General features: G+C 43.6%; 1 protein-coding gene across 8 annotated transcripts in view; it reads right to left on the reverse strand.

Annotated features, from left to right (window-relative positions):
* The window catches only part of PTPN13 (protein tyrosine phosphatase non-receptor type 13), an 830,096-nt gene that overhangs the window by 381,479 nt on the left and 436,256 nt on the right, over positions 1–12,361 (reverse strand). For all 8 annotated transcript variants that reach the window (XM_085636547.1, XM_085636545.1, XM_085636546.1 and 5 more), the window contains one exon: positions 9,492–9,654. In XM_085636547.1, coding sequence (XP_085492673.1) covers positions 9,492–9,654 — 163 coding nt within the window. The remainder of the gene's footprint in view (positions 1–9,491; positions 9,655–12,361) is intronic.

A 12,361-nucleotide genomic window follows, 5' to 3' on the forward strand; every position in this document is an offset into this window, starting at 1 on the left:
ATATATATATATATATATATATATATATATATATATACACACACACACACACACACACACACGTATATATGTGTGTCTATGTATATCAATATATCAGGGTAAGGGTGTTTTAGGGGTGGGTGAGAGTATTGGGTGCGTAAGGGTTTTTGGGTGTAAGGGTGATTCTAGGGTTTAGGTATCTTTAGGGTTTAGGTTGGGTAAGGATATTTTTATGATTTGGGGTGTGTACGAATATTTGGGTGTGGAAGTATTTTTGGGGTTTAGGTTGGGTAAAGGTATTTGGATGGAAAGGGTGTTTTTAGGGTGGGTGTGAAGGTATTTGGGTGGCAAGGATCGCAGGTAAGTCAAAACCCTGATATATATATCTACATATACACACACAGGATTTCCACTTACCTGCGATATACTTACATTTTCATTGTAAAGGCAACGGGTGGTAAAGGCATTGCTTGGTAATGGACGCGTGAGAAAGGCATATTTGTTAGTGGCTTGCATGGTTCCATCATACAGACCAAAAAAATAACTCAATGGTTCGCGGTCGCAATAGCAGCCACAAACCACTGACTAGTTATCTATACATCAAACACTCTCCTTGTCCCTTCCCCCTTTGGGAATTTTGCTTGGTGACCTTGGGAGGAGGAGGAGCCGGTGATCAACAACCTGAGGGACAGCAGGCAGGGGTCAAGACGAACACTGCTGGCAACCCCTAATGTTTTCACAAATAGAACCTTTTAGCAGTAACTGTTCTTTCAAGGAACACAAGACGCTTTACAAAAAAATGGTGTCACGTTTTGGAAAGCAAACACACAGATGGTGCTGTGCTGTTCTTTGCAGACTACCATCCATCTGTTTGTAGCCAACCACAGAGGGTCAGAAATAGCAACCTGCGTAATTAATATTTATTAGCCAGGTCATTCTGCAACTGGGGATTTGTCAACACTACTTATTTGTACATAAGTCACATCACAAAATCAGAGAAAGGTCACTAAATTATAACTTCAGAGCACAATTGGAGACAAATTGTTATGCTCAGTCTCTTCGTACTTATGGCCTATGCTGCCACTAGCAGAAGAAATAACATAAGGACGTTCATGTCCATTCCATGCCATTCTCAACTAAACCAACTGGTCAGGTTTACACAGAGCTTAATTTGTTAAAAACAAAAAAAGGGTTGGAGTCCACTGCAGGTAGTGTCAACTGCTGCTGGTAGTGTCAACTGCTGGTGATGCTGAATACCACGGAGGAATGCCAAGTCTTTATTCCCCCTAATTCCTCGGTCCTTCAAACCCCTACAATTTCAGTCTCTTTATTTCAATCTTGCAGGTTCCTTTTCAACCCTGCTCTCTGGCTTTGCCACCTACTTTCTTCCTTTGCTGCCTTTCTCTCTCTTGTTCCGAGTCAAAGCTTGATCATAAAAAATAGGTCTTGGTCCCGAAAAATGAGTGCCAGTCAGTGCATAATTTGACCCGGTGGCTTCCGGTACTCGGCACTGGCACTTAATTGTCAACACCGGCGCTTGTAACGGTCTGCCACAAGGTGACGCTGTCTGGCTAATTTAGAGGTGACCACAGAAACAGTTAATTGCTAATCCAATATACATTAAAAAATGACTATCATCTGCAGCACAAACCATTCTTATAGCTTTGGCGGCATGACAGAGTCTGATTTGTCACACCTGTAGGAGTGTGATGGTTAGTAGTTGTTTTGTTACTATTATTTGCAGCACTGGCAGACGCAATGTGTGGTGCAAGCTGCAGTGGCCTCATGATGAGAGCCCTGGCACTTATTATTATTATTATTATTTTACTAATTAAGTACTGGGGCTGGTAACACCACGAGTAGCCATTGGCACAAGTTAAATCCTGAGCCTTGGCACACCAGTGTGTCTTGGGAAAGACCAGCCCATGATTCTGGAGGAGTAACGGAATGTCGACAGCTTAGGTGAAAAAGTGTTTAACGGTTACCGTGTCATTATTCAATTGGAATGTTTTATAAATCCTCCTCTCATCCTCATGTCCTTCTTCATCTTTATGAACTGACACGAAGGTCATCCAAGCTCATCACCTAAAACGTCATTCTGCTCTGGGAGCACCCTGGTAGCAAACTTCACTGAGGACAATAAGCCACTGCAGTCCTCTCAGCACACTGTAGGCATCGTTATTGCCAAAGCAAGGAGGAAGAAAAGCCAATGAATTAAAAGCATGTAATTGAGAATGACAACAAAGCCAATCAAGGATATGCAATGGTATTACCCAAAGTCTATTAAGATTGTTGGCATTGTCCACAATAAGTCTGCAGACACTAGAGATCTAATCTGTTTGTAGGCGAGACATAAAAACACACGACACCTGCATTAAAACTATTCAACTGACTATGTAGAAATCCTGTAAGAAATTGAAAGTGCTCTCTATTGTGCGCAAGGTACCTTTAGATGAAGAGCTCTGGCGGTTTGCTAAAACTGGCTCCTCAATGCAAGTCGATCAGGACCCAGAGTTTGACTTATAAAATATAAAAGTCTAGATGCCCCAACTTTTTCAGAGAAGCCCCCTGGAGAAAGCCTTTGTTGCTAAAAATTAAGGCTCTCTAGTGTTAACTCTAACCCATGCCCAGTTTCTTCACTACCCTATACTTTTAGTTATTTTATCTCAAATTTGGCAGATTCTTTTTCATCCCGGCTTTCTCCATTTGTTACAGTTTTCCTATCTTTCTCTTCCTACTTCCTACTCTGTTTTCTATCTGTCTCGCTCTCTTCATCAATGTCTGATGATGAAAAAAGATAATTCGAATTTCTAAACATAAGTGCTGGTGCTCATTCAGTGGCGTAGCTAGCCGTAAGGCCGCCCGTGGCTGACCCTGCATTTGCCGCACTTCGGCAGCCGCTTGAAGGGGGGGGTGCTGGCAAGCTTCAGCGGCAAATGCCGCACCGCGATTGGCGCAATATAGGGGGGGGCAGGCGATTGCCGCACCCAAGACGGCAGGTAAGAGCAGGAGGACACCGTCTCCCCCCAAAACTCATGTCGTTCAGGGCGGACCACCCCGCCCCACCCGTGGCCCCCCACCCCTACTACACCACTGTGCCCACAGCCTGCAACCACTGGCACAAATTAAGCAGTGTCAAGAACCTACACCTGCCAAATCGCCTGACAAGAGATTTACAATTACAGAAGAGTGTGGACTGGGAACTGCAAATACCCAACCTAAGATATTGGAATCTGTCCTTGCGAGAACTTCTAAATTATTCCCTCTTCAGTGAGCCCTTACCCTTACCCTCAGATATTCAAACTTTTAGATAAAGTGTTACACTGCTGTGGGGATGGCTCAAGTAATAGCAATGCATTTTCATGTTTTTCAAGCAGTCCTATTTTTTTTAACATAATATTTTATTAGGCCAAGGAAACAGTTTTCAATACATATGGATTATTCGAAGTGGGATGAACTTTGCAATAAATATGCTCCTCCAGTTCTCACTGTGTCGGAATGAAAGAAATTCCATATTGGGGAACATTAACGTATACGCTAATCTAGTGAAGAACTGTTTTCTCCCATTGATCTTTATCCAAGTCAGCAATAATATATATCTAATCAAAAAGCATTTCACACTCCACATAACAGCTCAGCATGTGGCAACATGAACAACAAAGATGAGGGAGACAGAAGATAAAAATAAAGTTTTTTTTATTTCTAGCACAATGTCATTAAAATTAAGCAGATGTCTTGTGTTTTATGCTAGCTTTGCGTTTGAAATAAACATTGTCGTTTGAAAAGATACAGTTGTGAATTCCAACTATCAACAAGAACCACATCTGACTTACATATTCTAACAAGCATATGCAATGTAATAGGCCTCGCATTAGTGAAACTGTGAGCTATTGGTGCTGAAAATGCGTTTGTTTTTTTTTGTTTAAAAATATCCCAGCAGTAGCATAAGTAATAATTAAAAAATTCCACGAATCAAGAAAAGGGTGCAGTACCACAGTCTGTTACTATGTGTCCCTGAGGAGTTGTAGAGGGACCTCTATTAGCCACAAAAGATATTGCACCATTAATGCAATTATAAAGAGAAAGATTGCTGCTGACCATACATTTTCATTTGTTTTTATTGGAAGTGAGATTTTCGTTAGCTGGGGTTATAAAAATGCAACATTGTTGTTTATTTTTGTTTGTGAAATAAAGCTAAATAAGCAAAAAAGCTGCATTTTTCAAACGCAAGCGAACAAAAATTTAACTTTCACTTTCATAATTGGAAACAAATGCTCAGTTGTAATTTATCTATTTATGTTTCTATCAGGGTGCAGTACTTTACAGCCCCACAGGGACACCTAATAACAGCCTGTGGAACTGCACCCTTTCCTCAAGATCTATTATGTGAATAGAATTACGCAGTGAGTAAGGAACGAGAGCCACCATTTTTTTGTTTGGCTTGTGTAGCATTTGCAGCACACCGTGCTTTAACTTCATATGTTTAAAGGTAAAGCGTGCCGTGAATGCTATTAAAGTAAATAAATAGAAAGGAATGGTGTGTTTTCACCATGTTCAAAATAAATATAATTACTGGGAACATGAATGAGTGAATATTTTTTTAGGCTTTTGTAGCCTTTGCAGTATACTGCGCTTTAACTTTATATGTTTAAAGCTACAGCGCGCCATGCCGTGAATTCTACAAAAGAAAATAAATCGAAAAGCAGGTGGCCGCCATGTTGAAAGGGAAAGCCAACAATGATGTAAAGTAGGCCGCCTGCCTTTTATTTCAATGTTTTTACTTTGTAGCATTCGCGGCACGGCACGCTTTAGCTTTAAACATGTGAAGCTAAAGCGCAGAGTGCTGGGAATGCTACAAAAGTAGATAAAGAGGAAAAAAAAGGCAGCAGGCCGTCCATCTTTCTTTTGTATTTATTTACTTTTGTAGCAATTGCGGGAAGCCGCGCTTTAGCTTTAAACATGTGAAGCTAAAGGTGTAATGCGGGGAATGCTAATAAAGTAAAAAAAATTAAAAGAAAGGCTAAAGCCCATACCCTGAATAAAGTAAATAAATAGAAAAGAAAGACGGAGGCCATATAAATAAATAATAACAAGCATTGGCATAGTCAATAGGTCTCGCCTTTGGGACCTTTTAAGTTTTTAGCCATGCAGTGACAGTTAAGAGGACCAGACAACACCAGCAATATGTGCCGGTGCTGCATTTTTTGGGACAGCCCATCTTAGAAGGGGGTTATTTCATGTAGTGAAGACTTAGAAACTGAAGTGGAGCGAGTATTGAAACTGGGCGACTTTTATTCCAAGGGGACGCTTCCCTCCATGGACACTACGGTTGAGGAAGACTATCTCCCCCTGGGCAAAGTTTTTGACATATGCTGTATTGAGAAGACCATTGATTGAGATGTGGGGACCAAGGGCGGCCTTTAGGGTGGTGAGACCGGTGCAACCGCACCTGGCACTAACTTTCATAGGGGGTCTGTGTTTAAAAATAACTTTTGGCTTAATAGCACATAAACTTCCTTGTACGCCAGCACTTTTCAGGCAACGATAAAAATGACAACTATGGTGATTAATGTTCCTATCAGTGAGAGATCGGAATTTTGCCTAGTGCAGTTTTGACTCCTCATAAAGTAGCAGGGAGGGTTAATGTACCTGCTGCAAAGAACGTGTACCGTGCAGATCACAGAACTGAGTGTGAGTGAACTATAAGTAGTGCTAAAATAAAATGTACATCAGAGAGAGGCTATGGACAGATGAGGGGCACTGTTGGAGGGTGGTAGTGAAGGAATTCATGGAGAAAGAGGACATGGGAGGGTGCCGAAAAAGATTGTTGCACAGGGAGCCACCAGCGCTAAAACCGGCCCTGTGGGATCCGACCCCTACAGACCCTGTTAACCTTTGGTGATGGATGAAGACTAGTCTTGTGGCTCTACAAAACCTTCTTGTCAATGACCTTTACTGACCCCCAGACATTAAAAGGAGATGGGCAGACACGCTGGGCGGAGCCTTGCGAGTGAGGGAGGGACGCCTTAGAACAAGTCTGCAAGTGGTCTAGAAATACCCAATATAACTATACACATCCCAATAACCTGCACACCACTCACCTTACCCCCACAGAATAAATGTTATGCAGCAGACAGACTCAATGTGCTGCCCCCCCCACCCCGATGCACCCTGCTTGATGCTGACTTTGTTCACATGGTGTGGAGTTGTCATGTATACAGTGCTTAGTTTGTAAAAAAAAAAGTAAGGTCCAGGGCCCTCGTCAGTAGGCCACTTCAGATCGCACGACATTGACCCTGCCGCCAAAGACAATACAAACACAACTACTGACTATGATACGCATACAAGTGTGATGGTTCAGGCTATTCCAGGCCCCGAAAGCTGTAAGAATGGCTTGGAAAGGGAGTATTAGTTATTTTTTTAATGTATACTGAATTTATGAACAACTGTTGTTGTGCTCATCTCTAAATTAAACAAACAGCGCTAATCATGTGGCAGACTATTATAGGTGCCGGTGTGGACAATGAAATGCCGGTGTCGAGCACCGGAAACCACCGGCTCAAGTTAAGCACTGCCTGGACAGGCAAAATGTACTCACAGTGGAAATATGTCTGCTGGGGCTGTATGCACGTAGGCTTGAGAAGAAAGTGGGCAATAGATAACTTCCCAGTGCAAAACAAGTTTTGCACTGAAAAGAAAATAACAAAAAAACAAACATATTTTGCTGGCACAAAAACAGCGCAAAATGTTTGTAAATCTGTCCCAGAGATTATTAAACGTGTACGGTGGGCAAAAATATGGAATTTATACGCAGTGGAAAAGATTAATAATGAATAGATTAAAAATTAAAAAATAAGGTTGCCATTTAAAACATATGAAACGAGATGGCTTCAGAGGAAAGGTACAACCAGAAGGCTGGATATATTAAAAAGTTTAAAATGGGGCGAACTGTCATCTGCACCTGAAAGTATTTAAGAAAGTTAAGCGGCGTGTATGGAATTCGCACAAGAAATGGCGTATCCATAGGTATAAAACAACGCAATGCATGGACCGGTGATGTGTACGGCTCTGTTTTGCGGGATACACGGACTGAAAAGCAACCGCCAGAGACGGTAAAATGAAGCAAAGTTGTTAAACTTCACCTGCGCTCCCGGTCCGTGCCGCCCGAGGCCCCGCAGCTACCAGAGGATTGCGGCGGGTGAGGGGGTGAAAGAGCAATAAATGAACAAATTACTGCCTGTTTGTGAGTGTGGGAGCTCCGAGTACCAACGGCCTGGCTGCGTGCCAGTGCTCGCCTCCTCCAGTACACCGGCTGCCAGGCAGTAGCATCAGACAGTGCGAAGGCCTCTCTGTGCAAGAGCACGTCCACGGGGGAGGATTACAGGCACGAATGTAATTTAATGTAAACTCTCTCTAAGCCCGTACTGTCAACAGCTGCTTGGGTGAGGGCGCCCGCAGGGCTGCCCTGCGCCTTGTTTTTCACTCTAAATGAGGTCCCCCAAGCAGGTGTTCGGCCACTTAAGCAGGATGGTAAGACATTCGGGTACAAAATTATTTTTTTGTATTTTTTATGCACATCCGTGGAAAAGGTACGCAGAGTTCGGTCCGGAAAAACGTGGGCATAATTATAATTACAATGTGTGTTTTATATAGCGCTTGAGGCTAAAAGTCTTGCAGCAGCGTCGGAAACTGAATGATTCTCATTTTACTGCCTGGGAGAGGATTAAAGTATGAGCCAGCCCTACTGGGACTCAATCCTGTGACCTCAGGTTGCACCTGGCGAAGGGGCAATAACTACTGAGCCATCTGTTTGCATAGTTTTAAGAACTCAGTGGCAAAGGATACAGGATGCGTGCAGGTGTTTGCGCCCCGATAACTGCGAACCAAGAATCTATTCGAGTCACAGGAGTCAGTGGCAATGAAATATATCACCTGGAGGGGTTGTTCCCCTCTCTTTTTGGAAGTCAGCCTGAGAGCTGTGCAATGGGCATGTGATGTTTGTCACAAACACTTCAAATAAACTTGCTAACTGCTTATGTACATTTATCGCCAATATATCAGTCGTCGACGGATGTTTGAATTTCTATTAGAAGTTTTAGATACAACTTTGACTGGAATTCACCGGATAGGACGTCAGTTTGACCAGCCCCCGGAGTGTCCTTGCCCTTTTGGGACAGGTTAGCCCTCTGCCGTCACTCCACCGGCTATGGAGCCCCCTCCTCACTCAAGACTAAATGCTCAAATCCCTGCACAGCTCTCGCGGCGACCCAAAGGTCTGGTTTATTATTGACTAATATTAACCAGTTTCCCGCACACATCTCCTTTCGGTTACTGCATAGTGTTTAGGTGAATCACTTCCAGGCACCCCAGCTTCCCTAAACTCGAGTTCTCAAAGCCTCTCTGGGAGAAGACCAGAAATGAATCCAGTGGACGCAGACAAATGTCAATATATTACAGGGGAGCCCACTGTCTGTAACAGGCCTAAAAATAAACCATGTCATCATTGCTGGTTGGGAGGAGGTCTGCTCTCGTCGGTTCTTGCTTACTTAAGTTTCCATTAAGGACATTAATCCCAGCTTGGCAATTAACCAAAAACAAGCGCGCCCGCGCTGCATCGAAAGTAAAAGCGACCTTTGTAATATGACCCAGAACAGATGGCACCCTGCGCGCCGCTGCTCGCTCCCGACAGCTGTAGGCCATGGGAGGAAACATTTAATGGGAAAGGTGGGACATGCACCCGCCTTTGGCCAATTGCGTGCTTTAATTTTTGAAAGCCACACGCAATGGCCAATACAATGTGTGCAAAAAAAAAAGCCACATGCACGAGTTTGCTGAAAAACTGGAGTGATTCCAAGAGGTCATCTCCTAGTGCAGCGCATGCGCGCTGCGATAGGCTCGAACTAAAAAGCAGAAGGGAGGAGAAGGCAGCTGCACCCCAAAGACAGGCCGTGTCAGGGAAATTCATTGGGGAAGAGGCTGTTGTGCCTGCAACTCCAGCAACGTTGAAGAAGTCATTAAGAGAAGAGTGCTGAGAAAGTGAAAATAAAACATACTGAGTAAAGTCACATGTAAGAGGGGGCAGTCCTTATGGGAGGTTACAACGGAAGAGAAGAAGGTACTAGAGAGGGAGAAGGAGGGACTATTAAACAAATAAACCAATGAAATAAAAACAATTCTAAAAGGAGCCAATAAAATACTTAAGCAGAACACAGTTGGAGCTTAAAGTCCATATCCTGACTGCAACATATCTCGAAGAGACAGCGCAAGCACTGACTAGATGAGACATAAAATATGTCTTTTACCCACAATTGTGACATGAATGAGGCGCAGAATATCAATTTTATGTAGATGTCCATTGACAATCTTAAGTACAAGTCGTGAAATTTAATGTCAGGCTGGCTTCAAAGTCCCGAATGCTCAAGTCTAGACAGCGCTATGCTTTCTCCTACTATACAGTTTGCATGTTATAAATGTTTAGAAGCAAGAAAGGGGAGAGAAAAAATCATCCTTACCAATCTCTTGTGTGTCCTGATTGTTCTGCCTGGCTCTCATTTGCAATTGGAACTTGTGCTGGGAGGTGCACAGATGAAGGAGGTATTGGCATGTCTTAGAGTTTTCAGTTTGGAAAACATGTTTGATGCCATCTGATGTATTCTGCAAACATATCTTCTTCTTCTGCAGAGGGAGAAACACACAAATTACGGATCACGCTGGTTCCAGCATGGATCAAAGTATTGGAAACACCAGTTATGAGTCAGTTGTTAATGTTAATCTGGTATCTTCAATCAAGCTAAATTCAGACTTTCCCCAACCACGCTTCAACAAACATCAATTTTATCTGTTGATTTTAATTAGGTATTTAATGTAAGCACTGATTTAGCAGGAGGCACTGTATTAAGAACAGTGTGGAGTATGGGGTCTGGCTGAGACTGGATTTAGAGAAACTAGGCTGAGACAGAACTAATGTATTTGGAACACTATTAAACTCCGCATGGTACAGTCCGTTGGTACATATTTACATACTATGTATTTACAGTTTCATGCACAGGGGGATAAAGTTATTTGCACAGATTCAGAAAATTATTTTGGCAAGTACCGAAGACCAGAATTTCATACTGGCTAGTCAATCTACCAAACAGCTAAACAGAATCTTGTTTTCAGAATGCCTGACAAATTAAACCAATGTATGAACATGGAGGGTATCCAGAAACCGTAACTAAAGCCACTAGAGTGTCCCCCCCTTCTCTAATACCACAAACAGAATTACAAGAGCCCAAAAACGTCATTGCAATATAGGCAGTCGGTGTTAAGAATGACTTTGGGTGAGGGGGGGGGATGGAGAAAACAATATGAATAAGAGGACCCTTAGAGCTTTAACGACCTGCTCAGAATGTACCTTAGAAATAAGATTTATAATCACACTACTGATGCCTTAAAAATCCAAACAGATTTTGGTCCAATGATGCTTTGGGGAAAACATCCAAACAGATGTTGGACAAATTATGCTTTGGGGAAATGATAATGCATTTACGATACACCAAAATCCTTATGGTGACAATTTTTTTGGTTTATGTTGCTGTGCATACTCATGCAAGCTTATCAATTGATTGATTAATATTAAAGGACCATGACTTGACCGCTGGTCTAGCCAGCTGTTCCCCTCACTGAAGCTGCCAGTTCGACCCTGCTGCCAGGGACTCGCTTAGTTCGTCGCCCCAGGTAACCCCTCCCCCACGCTCCAGCGTCTCTGCATTTAATTCTAAATTTACTTTTGGGCTGTGATTGTTGGTGATTTACTGTTTAGGTTTGCTAATGAACACCATTGGCCTCACACAGCTAGTCTCAGACCCCATGCACAGAGCAGGACACAAGCTGGACCCCATTTTCACTTCCAGCAACAGAGTCAAATACAGCCAAATTTAAAATCTCACCTGGTCTGACCACTCTATCATATACTTCACCATCGCTGGAGCCCCACACACCACCCCCAGGCACCACAGCACTCCCTTCCGCAGCTGGACCAAGGTCACACAGCACCGATGGACCAAGACCCTCCGCAGCTCACAGCTGGACTTCTCCACCAGCCTGGATCAAGCAGTACAGAACTTCCTGCCTGGGCCACCAGAGCGGCCGACTGAGACGCCCCCACCAAACAAGCCTGCTGGCAAACCCCAGAACTCACCGGAGCAAAACGAAGACGCAACCAAATGGAAAGAAAATGGCACTCCAGCAGAAACAACATCGAACAAGCCACCTTCAAGACTTTCCTCAACCGCTACCTCCACTAACTCAAAGTCACAAAAAAGGAGGCCCTGAAACACTGCATAGAGGCCAAAGCCAACCAGACCAAGGAGCTCTTCACCATCGTCCGAGATTTCACTTGCCCACTGTTATACCTGGCACCATTGGCATGGGTCTCCCTTCCATTTTTTCACTGTTGCCTCCTATGTTTTGCTATGATTTTGCTGGTCTAGATGCCTTGGGCACTTTGCCACTGCTATTCAGTGCCAAAGTGCAAGTGCTCCCTATTGTAAGTTGTTTTGGATTAATGACTCCATGATTGGCTTATTTAATTTACTTGTCAGACCCTAGTTCAGTACAACATGTGTACCCAGGGCCTGAAAATCAAATGCTGCTGGTAGGCTTGCAGCACTGGTTGTGCCACCCACAGAAGCAGCTTGTTAAGTGTGGCCCAAGCCTGCCATTGCAGAGCCTGTGTGCAGTCTGGGACTGCCATGTCGACTTGGCAAGTGCACCCACTTGCCAGTCCCTAAACCTTCCCTTTTCTACATATTAGTCACCCCTAAAGTAGGCCCAAGGGCAGGGTGCATTGTATGTAAAAGGTAGGACAGGCCTTGGTGTGTGCGACATGTCCTGATAGTGAATTACAGCCAATTTCGTTTTTCAAAATTGCAAGGCAATCTGTTCCCATAGGCCAGAATAGGCAGTTTGTTTATAACATCTTATAATCATAACTGACCCAGGGAACAAGATAGGAAAATATAGTTTAGTATGTCTGAACTCAGAATGTTAAAATACATCTTTTAGTGTGGGTGATTTTTACATTCTATGTTTGAAAATACCACTTTTAGAATGTAGGTATTTTCTTGCCTAACCATCCAGCATGCCTCTGCTAGGTTTGTGTATTCCATGTCTGGTTTGTGAGTGACAGCGGGCTGGAGAGGGCCTTGGCTCCAGCAGTCTGATGGGTCAGGGCTGGGCTGAATAGGACCTGCATTGAATAGAGAGTAGGGGGCGGAGATTTCCTTTCACTGACCTGAACCCTCATAGAATAGAGAGTAGGGGGAGGAGATTTCCTTTCAGCTACCTGGGTCAGATCTGCTCTCAAACAATGCTGTCACCACCTCCTGCCAGGAAGCTG

Source organism: Triturus cristatus, chromosome 2_1 (genome assembly GCF_964204655.1).
Source record: "Triturus cristatus chromosome 2_1, aTriCri1.1, whole genome shotgun sequence".
NCBI lineage: Eukaryota > Metazoa > Chordata > Amphibia > Caudata > Salamandridae > Triturus > Triturus cristatus.